General features: G+C 49.7%; 1 protein-coding gene across 1 annotated transcript in view; it reads left to right on the forward strand.

Moving 5' to 3' along the window:
* The first annotated feature begins 7911 nt into the window (after positions 1–7911).
* The window catches only part of FAM135B (family with sequence similarity 135 member B), a 188616-nt gene continuing 175716 nt past the window's right edge, over positions 7912–20811 (forward strand). Inside the window, exons 1-2 of the mRNA XM_049633742.1 lie at positions 7912–7995; positions 16826–16921. Of these exons, the coding sequence (XP_049489699.1) occupies positions 16845–16921 (77 nt within the window). The 5' untranslated portion in view covers positions 7912–7995; positions 16826–16844. The remainder of the gene's footprint in view (positions 7996–16825; positions 16922–20811) is intronic.

Consider the following 20811-nt stretch of genomic DNA (forward strand, 5'->3'; position numbering starts at 1 on the left):
CTGGCCGTGCCAAATGGAGAACAAGGTAGACCAGGGTTATCGCAGCGGGTGCGTGCACACGTTAAGGAGATGAATAAATAAGACGATAGAAATAGAGTGAAAAGTGCAATGTGGAACATTACAATAGGGCATCCTTGTCTTAGCTGGCTACGTGCTGGGGTCCTCTACTGGATTTGGGGCTAAATTGTTCAGGGAGAGAAGGTTCAGAAGAGAATAAGGAGAGCGATTTGGTCCCCCTTTTTTTTTGTGGTAAAATACACAGAACATACAATTCACCATGTTTTTCCATCTCGAAGTATAGAATTCAGGGGCATTCAGCATGTCCATGGTATTGTGCAGAGACTGCTGCTGTCTTGTCCCAGAACATTTTATCGCCGCAAAGGGAAATCCTACACCCATTAGTGCTCCTTCCCCATTCCCCTCTCCAGTCCTTGGAGATCACTGATCTGCTCTCTGTTTCTATGGCTTTGCCTATTCTGGATACTTCTTATAAATTATGTATATAAAACACGGGCCTTTTGTGTTGGCTTGTTCACTTAGCATAGCATTAAAGGTTTGTTTTTCATGGCTGAGTAGTATTCCACAGTATGGAAAGACCATATTTGTTTGTCTTTTCATCAGTTGAGAGAAATTTAATTCATTTCTACCTTTTAAAAAAATTTTTAAGTTTATTTATTTATGAAAGAGCATGAGCAGGGAGGGACAGTGAGAGAGGGAGACACAGAATCCGAAGCAGGCTCCAGACTCTGAGCTGTCAGCTGTCAGAGCCCAACGTGGGGCTTGAACTCACGAACCACGAGATTATGACCTGAGCTGAAGTCAGACGTTTAACCGACTGAGCCACCCTGGTGCCCCTCTACCTTTTGATTATTGTGAATAATTCTGCTGTGAACATTTAGGAATCAAATTTTGTTTGAAAGCTCATTTCAGTTTTCGGGGCTCCATAGCCAGGAGTGGAATTTTTGGGTCCGGTGTCGTTCTGGGTCATCTCCTGAAGGAGCTGCGAGCTGTTTCTCCAGTGACTGTTGTCATTCCCACAGCGACGTGCAGGGGCTCCCGTTTGTTCACATTATTGCCAGTACTTGTTTTCAGTTATTTGCTTGTTGTTTATAGCCAGCCTAGTGCAGGTGACCTCATTGTGATTTCGATTGGCATTTCTCTAGTGACCAGTGACGTTGACCCTCTTTTCATGTGCTTGTCGGGCATTTGTACATCTTTAGAGGGACTCGATTTTGCTGAAAGGTGAAAGGGAAACCGATGGGCTTTTACAGCAGGGGATTCTAGGAGTAGATTTTTATGTGAACAGACCTTCTGGTTTCTGGGTGGAGAATGGAGGAAGCAGACAGATCACTTGGGGAGGTATTTTAGGAGTCTGGGGAAAGAAAATGGGGGCTTGGGTGATGGTGGTTCACAAGCCGGTCGCTGACTCTGATACTGGATAAGTCACATCACCCCTGATCCTCAGTTACCCCCCCCCCCCCCCAAGGGAATAGGGGTATAACAGCACTGACCTCACAGGGCACGTTAGGATTCAGTGGGGTTGTGCTGCATAGAGCCCACTGTGGGCCTGGTTCCAAGAGGCAGAACAGCCGGGCCACCAGGGGGCCACCAAGCCCCAAGTTGGACTCTGTGCTGACAGCATGAAGTCTGCTTAGGATTCTTTCTCTCCCTCTCTCTCTGATCCTCCCATACTCTCTCTCTTTCTCTCTAAAAATAAATAAACATAAAAAAATTATCAGGAACAGCTTTCTTGGCAGCAACTTGAGGGTGTGGCCTGGCTCAAGTCTGATGGGGACCTTGAGGACCTGGTCCCTTGGCATCCAAGGGACCATTTCGTCTCTGCCTTGTTACTGTTGGTTTCGGGGGACAGCAAGGAAAAGGAGAAGAGAAAGGAAGGTGGGATAGAGAGGTAGATATATCTCAGACTGCATTTTCTTCTTTCTGTCTGTCTGTCTCTCTCCAAAGTTCCATTTGTGGACAGACTCACTTGGCCCCAGCCCACAGAGCATAAGGAAGCCGGAGGCTCCGGGCTCTGTGCAGGGCTGGTGGCAGGGGCCACGGGAGGCTGGGCGGAGAGGAACAGAGGTATAGATCCTGTGAAGCCTGGGCCCCACCTCCCTTGGAAAGTCTGGTTCTGTTAACACCTCTGTTGTCACCTCTGTGCTCCCCACTCAGCCTCCCCTATGATGCTCGGCTTGTCTATGCAACCGTATGTAATGTTCATGGAACTGTGTGCCGTGCGTCCTTAATTCCTGAATGTCAAATAACACTTTGTATATGCCAAAATATGTCAAGTTGAGTGGGGGATAAGCACCACGGGGTGCATTTCATACTTGCTCAGCCTTTATGGGTCCCGTAAGGCAGTCTCCTCTTCCCGACTAGTCACCAGGCACAGAAGTGATTGGACCACCCCACGGCCCTGGGGCAGGCTTCCTGTGCAGTCACCTTAGAGTCCTCGCTGTAGTGTATAATGATTACCTGGTGTCTCCTTTCCCTTCCTTCAACTCCCACTTTATGCATCTGTGCCTCCCTGGTGTCCAGTGACACCCTTGAGTTAATACGAATAATTGCTGAATGATTGAATGAACCAGTGGGCTCCTCGTGACCAGGGAGGTGGCCCGAGCACCTTTTGCTGAGACATTTATAAAGGGAAGATTGTTTTTAAAATTTAAAAAGCATCAGTTCATGATTAATTCATGCCACCAAAACAGGCCGTTCATTGTCATCTTATAAAGATTAATGTCCAAGCCAGTACGAAGGTTTGTACTTGAAGTTCGTTCTGTATCACACTTGAAGGTAACTGACAAAATCCCGAACATGGCTGGGTCTTCCACTGTCCTTTTCTTCCAGGGCCTTCTTTCCAGCCTCCCCCTGCCCCTCCTCAGATGCGCCACAGGACCCTGGGTCTGTTTTCTGGGATGTTTATCATCCTTCTTGCGGCTGAAGTCCCGTAGCCCAGCCCATGCTGCTGTTGTGGGGCCGTCCTGACACTTAGTAGCTGTGGGGCCACCCTTTGGCTTCAGTTTCCTCCCACAAAACATGGGAATTTTTACAATGATCTGTTAGATTGGGTTTTGAAGATTAAGTGGAGGGGCGCCTGGGTGGCTGAGTCCGTTGAGCATCTGACTCCAGCTCAGGTCACCATCTCGGGTTTTGTGAGTTCAAGCCTCTCATCAGGCTCGCTGATGTCCCCCTCTCTCTGCCCCTCCCCCACTTGTGCTCTGTCAATAAATAAACATAAAAAAAGGAAAATTTAAGTGGGATAAAATGATCAAGTATCCAGTCTCATAGCTTTTGCAAAAGTTCTGCTCCCCTCCCCCCAGACCTCCCCTGTCCCCTTTGCTGTAAGCATGCCTTTTCTCAGCCCTCAGTTCCCAAATCCTGTACTTTCTTCAGGACTCTGCTCGATTTTGACCTTTGGTTCATTCAGTAGAGATGTATGCAGGGCTGTCTCCTGGTCAAGCCCTCTGCTGCCCCTGGGGACACAGCAGCCCCTGGGAGTCGATGAGAGCCTGCCCTCCCGGAGGGAGGGAAGGGTCCTGCGGTGAGGGGTGCTGCTTCACATACAATAAAAGACGGTGACGTGCTATCGAGGAACTGGGAGGCAGTGAAAGGCTCCTTGTGAAAATGACATTTGAGCTGAGACTAGGAGGAAGGGTGAGGGCCAGCCCCTGGCAGGCTTCAGAGAGAACCTTTGAGGCAGTCCTCACGTGGACCCCAGCTCGGTGGCTTTGCAGAACAGTGAGGGGCCTGTGTGCAAGGGCATCTTAAGGAAAGTGAATTACTCAAGGTAGAGCCAGGAGGCAGGGCGCATGGGGCGTGCTGGCCATGGCTTTGATGAGGAGCTGAGAGGCCACCGGAGGGTGACGTGAGGGGGCTGACTTTTTAGAAAGACCCCCATCCCTCATGCTGCTGAGAAGAGAAGAGACACTGGGGGCAGGGACCAAGAAGAGAAGCAGGGACACCAGTGTGGAGGCTTGTGTCCACCAGGTGAGTGTCCAGGGAGGTGATGGCAGAGGAGGGGACCAGTGGCCAGCCTCTGCACAGAAGGTGTCTTGAAATGGCAGGGCCTTCCAAAGTAAATGTTGGGGCATCCAGGACCACGGTGTTCTCGCCGCCTTCCTTCCCCCTGCCTCCGTGTTCTAATACAGCCATTCTCATGTGTTTTTAAGTAAATAATAGGGATCCCTGGGAAAATAGAAACACAGAATGCTTGATAGCCCGCCCACCTGTACATCGGCTGGCTCGAATACTTCCTGTGTGTGGATCGCACTTATGGCCCTCAGTCTCTGGTCCCCTAAGAGACACGCGTGCTTTCTGCAGATGAGGAAAATTGAGGCCCTGCTACGTTCAGCCACTGGCCTTGGCTTTACAGAGAAATACACACTGGTTGGGATTTGCAAGCACAGCGAGTCTGGCTTTCCAGACCCTGAGTCCAAGTAGCAGCATGGACTCTGGGTTCCTCTGGGCTTCCGGGCTCCTGGATCTGAATCATTGATACTGGAGCTGAGAGAGAGCATCAGCCTCATTGATGTTTGGATCAATAGACAACGACGGTGCCCAAGGGGGCGTTTCTGTGGTTGGGAGGGATGAGGATACTCTTTGTGGTCGTTCAAGGTCACGAACTTTGCCGGTCCTGGGATTCCATCTGGCCCTCGAGAGTAGACACGTCCAGACTGATGCCTGCACCTGCCCTGTCCCCACACTCTCGGTCCGTGGGAATCCCTCTTGGACTCCTCTCTACCGTCCTGGGACACCTTCTCTCTAGATCATGCCTGCAGGGCAAGTTTTCAAGGAAATGTTGAATATGAAATGAAACCCCTCCATTCATTTTAAGGGAGACTGTTTCTTTTTTTCTTAATGTTTTATTTATTTTTGAGAGAGACAGAGCGAGAGCGCATGAGTGGGGAGGGGCAGAGAGAGAGGGAGACACAGAATCGGAAGCAGGATCCAGGCTCTGAGCAGTCAGCACAGAGCCCGACGTGGGGCTTGAACCCACGAACTGTGAGACATGACCAGAGTCGAAGTAGGACGCTTAATGGACTGAGCCACCCATGCACCCAGGGAAGACTATTTCTAACCTTGAACAGAAGAGTTCTTGTTTCTCTGAATTACTCTCTTTGGGGTGCTTTTTGTCGCCCTGAAAATAACGTTAAACATAGTAGCAGCTACTTTGAGTGTTTTCTGTATGCCAGGTACCGTAGCGATAAGTTCTTCACTTTCTCACACTAGCCCTGCGAGGAAAGGCTTATTAGCCCTATTCCTAGATGAGAAAATAGAGGACCAAAAAAACAAAGGGACTGGCACCAGGAGCTCATAAAGCATGGGCGTTGTGGCAGTCACAGTTCGGGCCCTGGCTTTGCTACTCCCCTGCACGGAGCGTCTTCTCCGTACCCTGTGTGGCCTGAGTTTTCTCTTTTGTTAAGAGGAGGAGTCGGGCTCACTGCCCTGTGAGGCTCCTCCAGCTCTGTGGGTCTGAAGCCACCAGGGGTCTTCCCCAGTGGGATCCGCGCCCCCGGCGGTACCTGCGGCCCCGCAGGGGGAGGAGGGACGAGCAGCACCTGACTGGCTCACGGAGCGCAGGGCAGACTGAGTGTCCCCTTGCTCTTGGTGCCGGGAGCCTCGGAAACACGGCTTCACACTGCTTCTCGGGCCCTCCTTCTCCTGTCCCTGCTCGGCTTTCTATTTTGGCTGGGAGGGTGGCTGGAGGAGGGCACCCACGCGTGTGTGAGAAAGTCGAGAAGGCTTGCAGATCTTGTGGGTGGTCAGTGAGAACACAGACGTGGGCTGAGTCACCACCGCACTTGGGAAGCTAAGGACGGGCGCCGGCGAAGCCGGAGGCCCAAGTGCGGCGGCCGCGCCTGAAATGCCAGCCTTGACTCATTCGGTGGGGGCCCGGAGGCTTGCAGTCACCTCCTCTCCTGTTTATGCTGAGGCTTCAGGGAGGGTAAATAGAGCACTCCTCTGCAGTAGGGGTGGGGGGGGGTGCGGTCCCCTCACTGCAGCCCTCCCCCCTGCAGGCTCCTCTGTGGGACCCACCCAGGCCTGATGGCCGTCCCTTCCTTTAAAGAGCTCAGAGTCTAACCTGAAGGAGAGTTGTGCCTCTAGAACATCACGGGCCGCTACGGCCTGCACACAGCCAGCTGGGGCTTGTGTTGCGGGCGGTGGCGGGGGGGGGGGGGGTAGGCATGGCCGTTCAGGAGGGGCTTCCTGGAGCTGCTGCTTGGACCTGTAAGCCTGGGAGCTCATCAGGTGGAGGTGACAGGTGGGCCGTCCGGGCGCACACATGCACGCACGAGTACGCACCCACTCAGGGGTCCGCGAAGGTGGAGGGAGAGGCGAGCCTCCGTCCACTGTGGCCACACACTCTGCTCCTGGGTGAGTGTCCCGGGACCTGCCCCCAAGGGCCCAGAGCTTCACACGGTTTGGGGTATTGGTGCTTCCTTGTGTTTGGTGTTTGGGGGGCCTCTGCCCGAGTTTGTCTGTTAGCCTTTTACGAGGTTGTGAAACCTTGTATGCCATCACGCCTGCGTTCTCAGATGCTGCTAAAGAGGGGCGCAGAACCTTGAGGATAACAGGAACTCAGCATTGCGTGGGGTGTTTCTATTTGCACTGTCTTGACACATGAAAAAAATAAACACGTACGGTCCATTTTGGTTTCCACACTGAAGGGAAGAAAATGCTTTTAAACATCAGGCGGCCAGCTGGCTGGGGCTGCATTTGCTGTGATGCGTGAGTCAGAGGTGGGGCGTCTGGCCTTCCCTCTGCCTCCTGGAGGCTGGGAGACCCTGGAGAAGCTCACAGCCTTGCACTTGTCAGTGCAAGGGGCTCATCCTTTCTCTCCTGCCATGTCCACAGCATTTTTAAAGGGTTTCTTCCTTATCATAATAGCTTGTACTTACTAAACATCATAGGCCAGGCTCCAAAGTAATTTCCATTTGGGGAAATTGAGGCACAGCGAGATTAAGGTCTTGCCTGAGGCTGTAAGCTGCTGAGGGTTGAGCTCTGAGTCCTTTGATCTGGCCAGGTCCAGACAGGCTGCCCATGTGGGTCATAGACTTCTCTGTGCATCTTTACATCATGGCACTTATCCTCGTGAACCCGTTGTGACCTGGCTTTCTCCTTTCTGAGCTGTGTCTTCTGAGGGCCTAAGGGCCATGGCTCAGTTGTCTCTGTGTCCCTGGTGCCTTGAGTGGTTCTGTGTACTTGATCCCAGTGTGTTGAAAGAATGCACATCTCTCTGAGATGGTCCTCCTTTGTTCCTAAGCAACAGCTCTGAAAAGACCCTGTGGGCCCATCTACCGGATGTGAACACTCAGGCTCAGAGATTTCACATGACTTGTCTAAGTTCCCGTGCAGAGGTGAGGCCCTGGGGTGGGGAGCTCATGCCAGTGAGATACTCTCACAGCAGGACAGAAGCCTGCCTCCTGGGTGACCCTCCCTGTTTGCCGAAGAAATGCCGATTTTCATGCTTAATGGGATCATTTTTCTGGAACACGTAGCAGGGATCATGCCAGGCCGAAAACTGGAGTTCTTACCTCAGCAGAACGTCTGCCTGGATTAAATTGCCTGGGGATGGGCGTCTGGTGGGGGATGGGCGGCTACAGGTGACTCAGAAAGATTTCCATGGCACGCTCCTTGTCTCAGACCCCAGGGCCGGCCGCGCGTCTGATGGGATGCTCGCCCTCTTTCTGGGTCGTGCTCTGGCCGTCCCTTCTCTGCCCTCACCGTTCTTTGTAGCATGAGAGGCCCCCTTCCTGGACCATGCTGTAATTTACAATTATAAAAGATATAAAAAGATTCATAATCTTTGCAGCAGCATCAGCTTTTCATGCCCTTTTCATAAAGTGTGTGCTAATGCATGTGAAGATCAACACACTTTTTTTTTCATTTAATCTTTTCAAAGGCCACACGCGTGGAAGACTGACGTTTTAAAAGGAAAAAAAAATACGTCCTAAAGGAAGATGTGTTTGTAAAAGGATTTGCCTCTAAACAGTATCTAATGAGGCCCTGAAATCCTGGTATCTCTCCAGATCACGGTTGTATATACCCTTCTCGGCAGCGGATCTGTCCCAAGACACCCAGTGGATGCCTGAGTCCATCGGTAGCACAAACCCTGTGTGCACTGTTTTTCCCTGTGCATCCGTACCGCTGATAAAATTTAATTTATAAATCAGGCACAGTGTGAGACTCACAACAATAACTAATAACAAAATGAAACAATTATAACAATACCGTAATGAAAGTTAGGGAATGTGTTCTCTTTCAAAACATCCTATGGCACTCACCTTCTTGTGACGATGGGAGATGATCAAAGGCCTACGTCGCGAGATGTAGCAAGGAGGCTGACACAGGCACCGTGACAGAGAGTTCGGGCTACTGCGGGGATCATGTTTCCACCCCGCGGTTGACCGCAGGTGATGGAAACCACAGAAAGCAAAACTGTGGATAATGGTCGGGGGAGGCACGATAGTCTTAATATTTTTAACAAATTTCCTCAGAGGCAACTGAGAATGGTCTAAAATGTGTGAGGAAAAATGCAAACCACTGATGAAACATTTTAGAAATATCGCAAAGAGAAGCACAGTTACTCGCCTTTAGTTGATGTGGAGGCCGGGCCTCCAGGGCCCCTGGAACTTCTAAAATAGAGGAGGGTGGCCTAGTGCTTTGGGGCTGGATTCTGTGAGCGGCCTTTTGAGTTTCTGCCAGTGGCATTGAAGGCAGAAATAAGATAATAACTGCTGGCTGGTGACTGATTGCCAACCGCCAGGAAATGGTCAAGGTTCCTTAGTAGATACGTGACGCTCTCTGGTCCTCGGGACCTGATGCACTGGCATGCTCCCCGCGTCCGTGGAGAGATGGCGTCCTCACAGGGTCTCATGCAAGGACTCAGGCTCAGCTATGACACCGGAGGGGGAGGGGGGAACAGTCCCGGCAAGAGGGTGGTGACCAGGACAGCAGGGTGATGGCTTTGGAGATGGAGGGAAGGGGACGGATTTGAGAAGCTAACAATGGTCAGAGTTGACAACAGGTGTCTCTGGGGGTGTCTTAGACCATGCCAGTGGGCTAGAACAAAATACCAGCCTGGGTGGCTTATGAATCACAGAAGTGTGTTTCTTGGGGCCCCTGGGTGGCTCAGTTGGCTAAGTGCCTGACTCTTGGTTTTGGCTCAGGTCGCGATCTCACGGGTTCATGGGGTCAAGCCCCACATCGGGGCTTGGGATTCTCTCTCTCTCTCCCTCTCTATCTGCTCTTCCCCCGGCTTGCTCTCTTGCTCGCTCGCTCTCTCTCTCAAAATAAACAAATAAACTTTAACAAAATTAAAAAAAGAAAGAAATACGTTTCCCATGGTTCAGGAGGCTGGAAGCCAGAGGCCAGGGGGGGAGCATGGCCTGATGAGGGCCCTGATCTCGTCGCAGAGCCCTTGTGCCCTCACATGGCCGAAGGCGAAGGCAGCCGTCTGGGGTCACTAATATAAGGGCACTGATCTCATTCCTGGTGGCTCCACCCTCCATGACCTACTCGCCTCCCAGAGGCCCACCTTCTAATAACTTCACTTTGGGGATTAGGTTTCAACATACGGATTTGGGGGGACACATTCATACCCGGCAGGGGGTAAGGGGAAGAGAGGACTAAAATCCAACATTGGTCAGCACCAGACAACTGGGTGGGTGGTGGGCACCCTTCTACAGCCTTGGGGTCACTCCTCACATCTCCAGCATAAGGAGTGGAGAGCCCTCTATCTCCTGGCCCCGTGACCAGGGCAGAGGGCCGCAGGCCACGGTTTTGGAAGAGAGAACCAGGAGTCTCTCCCACCCACACCATGAATTTTGCATGTCTTTGAATAGACCGTTCTGGGTGGTAGTGGTTTACAACTGAAGGAAAGCAAACACAGAAAGAAAAATCTCAGTGAAACCTGATAATGAAAGGAAAAGCAAATTCGAAATGCAGCATTCGTACAGTTATTAACAGTTATTCTTGGTGAAGTCAGCTTTAGGTGTCCCTGGAGGGCTGGGAGTCACGTCTGTTTTCAACCCTCTGTGTTACCCCTGGGGGGTAAAGCTTTATTAAATATATATATATTTATTATTTATTAATATATACATACGTATATAATATATATATTTATTAAATATATATATATATATATATACTTAAAGTTTATTTATTTTTAGAGAGAGTGTGTGCATGCGGGGAAGGAATAGAGAGAGGGGTAGAGAGAGAGAATCCGAATCCGAAGCAGGCTCTGCACTGTCAGTGCCGGGTTCAAACTCACCAACTGCGAGATCGTGACCTGAGCCAAAGTCAGGAGTCGGACACTTAACTGACTGAGCCACTCAGGTGCCCCTGGGGAGTAAAGATTTATTATCTCTGTCTCTCTCTCTCTCTCACATACATACATGCACACACGCTGCCATGAAGACCTTGGTCCAGATGCCACGCAGAATTCCTGCTTTCTACGTGGCAGTTTACGTATCCAGACCACTTTCTGAAGCCCTGTAAGAAGTGGGGCTTGATTCTTGAAAGAGAAGCATCCAGTATTTGCTCCCAGAGGTGCTTTCTTGCCCTCCTTAGGTCACACGGATGGACAGCAGGTGTAGTCCTCTGGTCTCTGGTTCCGGAATTGGCTGCGTGGGTCGTTTTCCCATCAGACCTGGTGTGAGAGGCGGGTGTGTTGGGGTCCACGCTTCAGCACGAGTGTTCCCCACATCCCATTCTGAGTCTCGTTAGGAAGTCTGGCTGTAGGACCCAAGAATCTGCTTTTGTGTGCTTCCAACGTGTTGTGTGTTGTGTCAGCGACGCTCCTTGCCCCGAATGTTGAGGAAAGCTGGACCACCCACAGTGTGGTCCCAGCCGTGCTGTGGTTGGGGAGATTTAGGATAACGTCCTGCCCTCGTCCCCAACGTGTTCCTCCCTGCCGCTTCACGCTGCCTCGTTCTCCGCACCTGGTGCCATCCTCAGTGCCGGACGTTTCTGGAAGGGCTCACCTGGCCGGCCTCGTTGGGTTTCTCTAACCACAAGCAACACGTTCTCTCCCCCCATAATCGATGCCTGTGCTCACACTTGTTCATGGTACAGGTCCTGTCCTGGGTTGCCTTGCTCTTCCTTGTTGAATTCGGCCCCCCTTCCGTGTTCCCACTCTGGCTGCAGCTCTGTTTTCTGATGCTGTGCCTCTATTCATTAGTTCCGCATGTACTTGTGAACCTCTACTGTGAACCGGCCACCGGGTGAGCCGTGGAGTCTTCAGAAAGCCGTAAATAGACAGGACTCCTATTTCCAAGGGCCCTGAGTTTCTCTACCCTCAAGGAAGAATGAGTAACGTGCTTAATTTTCCAAAATCATGTTTCCTCATTACTTTAATAAGACCCTACTGGCAATGAAAACAGTTTAATACTTCACAAAAATCTGTTTCATTAGTTACCATTGCACATCACTCTCTTGTTTGGCTTTTCCTTGAAGTACAGAAATCCAGGCTGTGAGAGGCATGTAACGTGCATTGTGGGTAACTCGGCAGCAGGTGGAGATTGTTCCAAGATGGGGCTCCCTGACCTAGCAGCTCTGTTCTCTGAATCTCATAGCTTGTTCTTGTTAATCTGAGCTAAACATGGTCTGCCTGGGGATTACTGGGTCCTAGAACATTGTGGCTGAGAGGGAATTCAACTGTCGCTTAAAAACAACACAGGGGCTGGGGATCCCTGAGCAGCAGGGCCCCCTCTTTTGCCTGGACACTCTCTGTGATGGGAGGTTCATTGCTTCCCAAGGTGTGAAGGTGTGCTTCGTGAGATGGGCCCATCCCTAGCTGGGCAGATGTGGGATTCCAAGTCTCCCAGTAAGGGCAGGACTGTGGGTGATGCTCAATAAAGATCCTTCTGAATGAATGCAAACCTGAGGCAACAGTAAGTTCACCACATTCTGTTTCCACTCTCTCCCCTGGCTCTGCCTTCTGTAATAAAGTTGACAATAGGGACGCCCTGGTGGCTCAGGTGGTTAAGCATCCGACTTCAGCTCAGGTCACGGTCTCACAGTTTGTGGGTTCAAGCCCCGCGTCAGGCTCTGTGCTGACAGCTTGGAGCCTGGAACCTGCTTCGGATTCTGTGTCTCCCTCTGTCTGTTCCCCTTTCCCTCTTGTGCTCTGTCTCCCTCTCTCTTAAAAATAAATAAACATTAAAAAAATTTTTTTAAGTAGTTAACAATAGCCAGCATTTATCAGGGTTCATTCTGTGCCGGGTTCTGAATGCCTTATATGTGTTAACATTTTTAATTTAACAACCCCGTGAAGAAAGTATTATTATGGCTCCCATTTTACAGAGGAGGACGGTGAGGCCCGGGTGAGCGGGACCCAGCCGGCTGCTCTCCACAGACCGACCCCGCTCTCTCCCCCACCCGCAAGGAAGGCCACTCTGAAGCGTGCGTCGCATCGTCTCTGCCAGATGCAGCAGGGGTCCTTGGCCTACCCTCACCTTTCTCTCAGGTGCCCGTGCCTCAATCACGCTCGCCAGGTGCCAGCTGCCCCCACACAGGTGCCAACCTCCCACCCACCTCCCCTCTGGAGACCATCAGGCTGTCCTCTACAGTGAAGAGTCTGGTTCTTGGTTTCTCTCTTTTTTCCCCTTTCTTTGCCTGTTGGTTTTGTTTCCTAAATTCCACATACGAGTGGGACCGTATGGTATTTGTCTTTCTCTGACCTGTTTCACTTAGTGTTGTGCTCGGTAGCTGCATCCGTGTTGTTGCAAATGACAAGGTTTCGTTCTTTTTTACGACTAATATTCCATTCTCTCTCTGTATATTTGTATTTATATTTTTATGTTTGTATTTATACTTATACATAGCATATCTTCTTTATCCAGTCGTCGGTCGGTGGATACTGGGGCTGTTTCCATAACTGGGCTATTGCAGACAATGCTGCTGCAAACATCAGGGTGCACGTATCCCTTCTCCTGACTTTGACCTCCATGACCTTGGACCAGGCACGGCCTCATCGCTCAGAAGTCTGCCTTCCCAGGGCCACCTTCCCCGAGCATCCAGGACTCTTTCTCATAGTCCTCAATCACCCTCTCTGTGACTGTCACTTGATTGCCCTGTCCCAGTCTTTTTATTTTTTAATGTTTATTTATTTTTGAGAGAGAGAGAGAGAGCAAGAGCAAGCAGGGAAGGGGAAGAAAGAGAGGGAGACATAGAATCTGAAGCAGGCTCCAGGCTCCGAGCTGTCAGCACAGAGCCCGACGCGGGGCTCAAACTCACGAACTGTGATATCATGACCTGAGCCGAAGTCGGACGCTTAACTGACTGAGCCCCCCAGGTGCCCCTGCCCTGTCCCGGTCTTGGGCATTGTGAGGACAAGTCAGCTTTTCCACTTAGTAGGCGTAGCACCTGGATGTGCAGGAGGCCTTCAGGAAATGCACGTTGGGAGTTGAGCATCTCAGGGCCACACGAAATGGGGTCGAATGGTTGTCACTTGCGCGGATGTGGCGGTGGTTGTGGTAGGGAGTTAGTGTGGAGATGTCTGTGGATGTGCCATCTGGTGTGTATTGTGGGTCGGGTGTGTTGCATGTTGGCTGTGTGCTCGGTATGTGCCGCGGGTATCTCGTGTGTATAATGAGTCGTGTGTGTTGGTGTGTGTGTATTATGTGTGTATGGTAGGTGTGTGTGTGAGGGGCGCCTGGGTGGCTCAGTCGGTTGAGCGTCCGACTTCGGCTCAGGTCATGATCTTGCGGTTTGTGAGTTCCAGCCCCGTGTTGGGTTCTGTGCTGACAGCTCAGAACCTGGAGCCTGTTTCACGTTCTGTGTCTCCCTCTCTTCTCTGCCCCTCCCCTGCTAGTGCTCTGTGTCTCTCTGAAAAAATAAGTAAAAATATTTTTAAAAAATTAAAAACAAATCGGTGTGTGTATGTGTGCATGCTTGTGTCTGAGTGTGTCCTGGGTGGATGGGTGTCATGTGAATGTGGGCCGTTTTGAGTGTGTGCCACGTGGGTGCTGTGTGCACCTGTAAGCTCTGGCTCGTTTGTTACGCAGCAGTAGCTACACCCACTAAGAATCCATACACTTTCTACTTTGAGAAGTCAGTCAGTTCTACTGTGTGGGCAATGAAGGTATTGCAGTGACCGCTCTCTGAGCCATTCGTATGTTTACGAACACTGTTGTTGTTGTGGCTTATTCTCCCGTAGAGCTGGCATCTTCTTGCCCAATGTGAAATTTTTAAAATGAAATCTGACTTATATTTTATTTTTTTAAATATTTTTTCCAAGTTTTTTTATTTTTATTTTTTTTGAGAGGCAGACCAAGAGAATGAGCGAGAGAGGGGCAGAGAGAGAAGCAGAGAGAATGCTAAGCAGGCTCCTCACTGTCCGCTCAAAGCCAGACGTGGGGCTCGAACTCATGAACCGTGAGATCATGACCTGAGCTGAAACGGAGAGTCAGAAGCTTAACTGCCTGAACCACCCAGATGCCCCTAAAACTGGCCTTTTAAATGTGAGCCCACCTTCCTCATTGACTAACTGGGTATTTGGTTATAATGAATCACAAGGTCTTAAACAGGAGCACGCAGCTTTCCACCAATAAGCTGTGTTTGCATTTACTAACAAGTTCTAGCTTATTAGTCCTGACTAGTAGGACGGGAGGGTGCATCTTCCCAGGGGAAAGCAACATCTTATGTGGGAGCCTCCATGCATTAAATTTTTTTTTTTGGTATAAATATTAATTCCCCAGGAAAACACTGCCCCAGCCATTCCGCCAGCAAAGGCCTGAGGTGGAAAACTACCACGTTCAGGCTCCTGGCTCAGTGCTATTCTTGTGCACGGCCGTGCCACCCCCTGGGTGCGCCGGGGCCAACGCTGCCCGCCGCAGAGACCTCTGGCGGAACGCACGATAGAAGCGTGGGGTTTGGCGTGCGGCTTGAATGTTAGTCGCTGTTGCTCTCCCTCTGCTCCGTACCGTGTAGCATCCTCCCAGAGTCAGGGATCAGGGAGGGTCAGGAATTATTGACCCTGGTAACCACAAGCAGGAGTCGGGTGTCTTTGCTGGCTCTGCAGTGTTTGAAGGATTGAGAGCAGCGTAGGACGAGGAAGCGGGGACGATGGAACTGTCCCTATGTTTCGTGTGATAATGAAACCAAGCGCAGAGTGGCCTCCTTTGCTGGCCCTCTCTCTGACTCTTACTGGAAATGCCTTGACCTTAAAATTGAGTGGTGGGACGCTGACCTCGGCTCAGGTCAGGTGCGCACCCCGAGGGCTCTCCCTTTAGGGAGACGGGTTTTCAGCACACTTTGTGAGCCAGGCCTTTCAAGCTGGGCTCGTCAGCTTGAAATTCCATCTTGCAGGATTTATAGAGGTTGTGTTCTCAGATCTGCCGCATTTCAATTGGGTAAGTGGAATTCTACATCTTCAGAAACGGTTCCCTGCGTGGCACCTTTGCCAGAGCTGAGATACAGAGTTAAGAGCGTGTTAGTGTCTTAGGCTCTTATTCTTGGGAGCTGGCCTGGCATGACCCCACTGGCTACAGGGAGGTCGGGCTTCCGAACCACAGCAATGGTGGTCTGGTCATTGAGGCATCTGGGGAGCCGAAGGAAGAGGGGCTTTGAAAGGAGACCTAGGTGTCAGCTAAGAGAGACCCTCTTAGCTTCTCTCCTTCCTCTCACTCACTCTCCCCTCCCGAAGATCACGTCAGCTCCCACCCAGTGACCACCTGCTGCTTCCCAAGAACCTGCTCTTTGCAAGTGATTACCTCCCGTCCTCTGCAGACTCCTCCAGGTAGCTCGTATCACCCCATTATGCATGGTGGCAAACTGAGGCTTGGAGAAAGTGAGGGCACCTTCTAAGGTACACACCGCTTGAGCAAAAGCTAGATGAAGAAGACGGCTCCAGATTAGAGCCTCTCGGATCCCCTTCCTTATCTGCGTTATGCGGCAAGAAGCTTGGTCACAAATTTCTTCTTGGACAAAATCAGGCAACTTACATAAAATACTCTATGCAGCAGCAAGAATATAGTGGGTGCTCCATAAAAGTCACTTCCTTTCCCTTCTTCCAAATCACTGGTATCTAGATGGTTTCATATCCTCAGAAAATTCAGCCTACCTTGAGTTGACCTTGAGTTTTCCTATGGCAAACCAAGACTTGGACTATGTTAATTTCCCACCCAACCCTCTTGTGGTTGGCCCTGTGGTCTCCTAGCTTGGAAAATTAGCATTCTGTCAAGTTGGGCTCAGCATCTGCCTGGCAACGGCACCCGCTCCCTCTGCCTACCGTGCTTGGTAGAAGACACATCTGTCCTTGCCACCCCGGGCACCTCAGCACTGTAGAGGTGGTATTTATGCTAACAACGATAACGTCGTTTTCAATTACTGTTATTAATCATTACGCATGTCAGGACATGTGCAAAGTGCTCCGTGTGGTAGACTCATTTAATCTGTCCATTAGCTGTGAGTTTTGTGCCGTTATCAGGGCTCACGTTACAGATAAGGAGACGTTAAGGGACACAGGTAGGAAGTAGGAGAGCAGGGATTGTAGCCCCGTTGGCTGTGAGGCACATGCTCATCACTGGGATGCTGTTGCCTCCATGGCACCGACAGACAAGCAAGGGCGGTAGACGAACCCACCTCAGGATTAGGATAACTGGGTTCAAGTCCCATCCTTCCGGTGTGAGCCGAGTGACATTAAGTGTGTCTTCCTCTCGGTGTGTCTTTTCCTTTAAAGGAAACTCTGAGTGATGGCATCCAGTGGGCACACTGTGGTCCTCATTGGTCAGATACTTGGGTCCCTCTTGTGGAAGCCCAGGCTCTCTGTGTTTGGCTGACGTGATCTCAAGCTGTTAATTTCTCTCTTGTTTTTCAGGTAATGAACCAAAAAGATCATGTCTGAAGTACAAGGAACGGTTGAGTTTTCTGTAGAGCTACATAAATTTTATAATGTGGATCTCTTTCAGAGAGGGTAAGTATGCGTCACTGTTTCTATTTGTGTGTGTGTGTGTGTACACGTACATATACAGTTGACCCCTGAACCACACGTGTTTAAACTGTGCAGGTCCACAGTACATGGATTTTTAAATACAATATAGTATTGCGAATGTCACTTCTCTATCATTTTCTTAATAACATATTCTTTTCTCTAGCTTACTTTCGTGTAAGAATATAGTGTGTAATATAACATACAAAATACGTGTACTTGACTATGTTATCAGTTATCAGTAAGGCTTCTGGTCAGCAGTAGACTGTTAGTAGTTAAGTTTTTGGAGAGTCAAAAGTCCTTCATGACTGTTGACTGCGGGGAGGTGGGTGGGTGCCCTGGACCCTCATTGTTGTTCAGGATCGTGTGTGTGTGTGTGTTTAATTTTTTTAACATTTATTCATTTTTGAGAGATGAGAGAGAGAGAGAGAGACAAAGCGTGGTTGGGAGAGGGGCAAAGAGAGGGAGACACGGAATCCAAAGCAGGCTCCAGGCTCTGAGCTGTCAGCACAGAGCCTGACATGGGGCTTGAACCCATGAACCATGAGATCATGACCTGAGCTGAAGTCAGACGCTTAATCGAGTGAGCCACTCAGGCGCCCCATGGGTGTTTGTGTGTATTTTTCCTGGCAGGGAGTGGAGATGATAAGGGCAGGTTGTAGGGCATTTGGATTCATGAGGAAAGGATTTTCATTATTTTTCCTGCCAAGTGTAAAATCCAAATGTTTAGTGCAGTTGAAAATCACCCATATATTGACAGACACTTGAGAACGCGAATCTCTCCCCTCCCTCCTGCCCTTTCGTCTATCTTCTCTCCTCCGAGTTGCTGTTTCCATTGCATACAGTAGTCAGTTTGAGGGGGAAGTGAATTTATGGGACATGAGGCTTGCTTGGGTAGCTCTGATGATAAAAGGTGTCTGCACGACCAGCACGTGTGGGGCCATCTCCCAAAGTTGCGCATCGTAAAACCTGTGCCTCCATTTCTCACAGACTGAAAAGGTATGATGTCCTCTGTAAGTACAGAAGTAGAATGTAGTCGCTTGCAGTGTTTGAGGACATACTCTGATTTTGGCGTTTCACACACATGATCGCATTAGGTCGTCACGACAGACTTACCTCTCAGGGTCACTGCAAATAATAATAAGGTGAAATGCTTACGTGAAGCATCCAGACCCGGACCAGGGCCGTATACTCACAGTGACTGCTAATACTTTCCTTGTGTTGCAGACCAGGGGGCCTAAGTTCATAGTAACTGAGTTTGTGATGTGTTCAGGTTAACAGAGCCAAACAGGAGGCATCTATGTTGTGGAAAACCACCTCCGTGCTTCAGAGCCAAAATATAACTCGAAGACAGCGTTTGGGTTAAAGAGGAACAATAGCTTTATTGCTTTGGTGGGAAAAGGAGGCTGAAGCAGGCTATGGCCTTCAAAAACTTGCAAGTCTTCCCAGAGGACAGGGCTGGAGTGTTTTATAGGGACATACAGGATCTAGCTGGTTTCGATAGGAATGGAGTATGTGCTGCCAGCCTCCTTAGTCCTTGGTCTTTTTCAGGGATGGTACCATGTTCCTGAAACCAAAAAAGGGAGGAGGGGAGGCTTGTGGAAAAAAGGAAAAGGTTACTTTAAAAATCAAGATTTGCCCAAGCATTAGTGCAGCCGTTGTGATTTTTGTTCAACTTCATGCTTTTAAGCGGTTCCATCTAAAGGTTTGTTTTTGCTCTGTAACCGACCACCTTAAACCTTAGTGGCTTAAAACAACAGCTTTCGATGTAGCTCATGTATCTCAGGGAGGGCAGGCGATGGGAGCCGGGCTCCAGTCGGGAAGGTTCTACCAAGCTGGAGCAGGTTGTAGGGTATTCTGGATTAATGAGGAAAGGATTTTCATTATTTGTCACACCAAGTGGAAAATCCAAATGCTGGAGGCAGCAGGCGAGCCGGGCTTGTCTACCTGGCAGGTAAGTCCTCTGAGCAGGAGTGGAAAGACACACAGCCTCCTGCCACCTCTCCTCAGGCTTGCACGGAGTGGTTTCTACCCTGCACAGGTGGCCTTCTGCTGGCCAAAGCCAAGTGCAAGAACGGTCTGGGTTCAGGGTAGAGAAACAGAGACAGTCTCTTGATGGAAGGGGACCAATCTGTGACACTTTGACAATCTTGCCACCCAAGGTTAGTTTCCAGGTTCAAAAGGAGGCTGAAATTAATGCTTCAAGTGCCTCTTATATGTTATGGCCCCTTCTTACATAAGGTAAAATTCGGTGGCTGAGCCGTTTTGGTAGGTGACCTGAATCAGATGCTGAGGGGAAAAGGAAACGATCCTGGGACCAGTTCTGTTCCAGGGATAGGGGCGCATAGGAGTTCTGGAGCTGGATGTTTGAGGGAGCAAAACTCTGCCTCCTCTGGAAACCCATCACCATGGGTCAAGCTCATCGCCCTCCTCACTTGGTCAGAAGTTGTATGGTGGAGTGAGAAGGGTCTGGGCTTGGGGCCGGACCTCCCGAGTCCCGGCTTGGTTACTGCTTCTTGGAGCTCCTCTGGCGTGTCCTTCCACTCTGCCTTTCAGATTCTACATTTACGAGAAGGGAAGCATTTCTGATAATGTCATGTGTCTATCATAGTGTGAGGCACTTCTATTCAATATCTCCTAAATCCTCATAACCAACCAGAGAATGAGTGATATTATCTTTATTTTGACAGACAGGTAACTGGGATCAGGGCAGTGAAATGCTACACACCTGTAACGTAGCAGAGTGGGGCTCTGGGGCTGAATTGCTCGGGTTCTGATAAATGAGCCTGGTCTCCAAAGTGGGCTGCCTTCTCCCCAGGGCTGCACAAAATATCCATCAAGATGTGGGCAGAAAATACTAACACTTCTGCTTACGATGGTTTTAATCAAAACTAAGAGAGAAATCAAACTTCGCTAATAATTAGAATCCACACTGATCCTGGAAATCTTGTTGTGTCCACACGGCACACAGTGATGAATCCCACTTAGTAGCTCCGGCATCAAATAAAAGAGGGCTGTCCCACAGCACACACGAGCTGACGACCTCACCCTCGCAGTGCAAAATACTGCAGTTTGTGACTGGGCAGTTACCCGCACCTGTAAATTGTTTTCTACCTTTAACTGCACCAACCATCGCAGACTAGCAAGTGGCTTCAGAACAGATACCGTAAGGCCGTCATGAATTGAAGGTGGCATTAATAATTAAAGCATAGCAAACAGCAGGAATGACAGAACCACACCGGTCCTCTCTTGCACAAGCCTGGTCACACACACGCGGAGATGGAGTGACAGGCTGATCAGATGCCCAAATTAGCAGACTGAGAAATTTGAACTCATTTAAAACAACGATCTGATATATGGCTTTGTCACCATAATTATTCATAATGCACCTTGTCCTGATTGTATTCTGGGCCTTCAGGCATTGACGAGGTCTTGTATGAGATCATATCCATTAACAAGACATTTCTAGGGACACATCCAGAACTCAGAGGGCCCCGTGCAGTTGGTTAAGGGGGTTACAAGATGAGCGTGGAAACCATGACTCTCTCAGCAAGCCTAAGATCCTCTAGATCCGTGTGTTTTGGGGAGTCATTTTGCGTAACCCTGCGCTCACCACCAAAGTCTGATATTTAATCAGGCTAAATTAAAATCTGAACATTGAATCACTGTACTATGTATATTTTTAGTAAGAGCAAAAAGGTTATGTGTTCCTTTAATATAAAAGTAATTGATTTTTAAAACATGGATTATTACATTCCTTCTCTGATCTTTTCAAAGACCTTTTTCTATACTTATAATGCACATCGCATAGGAGTATACAACTGTACGTGCATGTGATTATAAATAAATGTACATATAGTGGGGTTGCACGCTTG

Source organism: Panthera uncia, chromosome F2 (assembly GCF_023721935.1).
Source record: "Panthera uncia isolate 11264 chromosome F2, Puncia_PCG_1.0, whole genome shotgun sequence".
Lineage (NCBI taxonomy): Eukaryota > Metazoa > Chordata > Mammalia > Carnivora > Felidae > Panthera > Panthera uncia.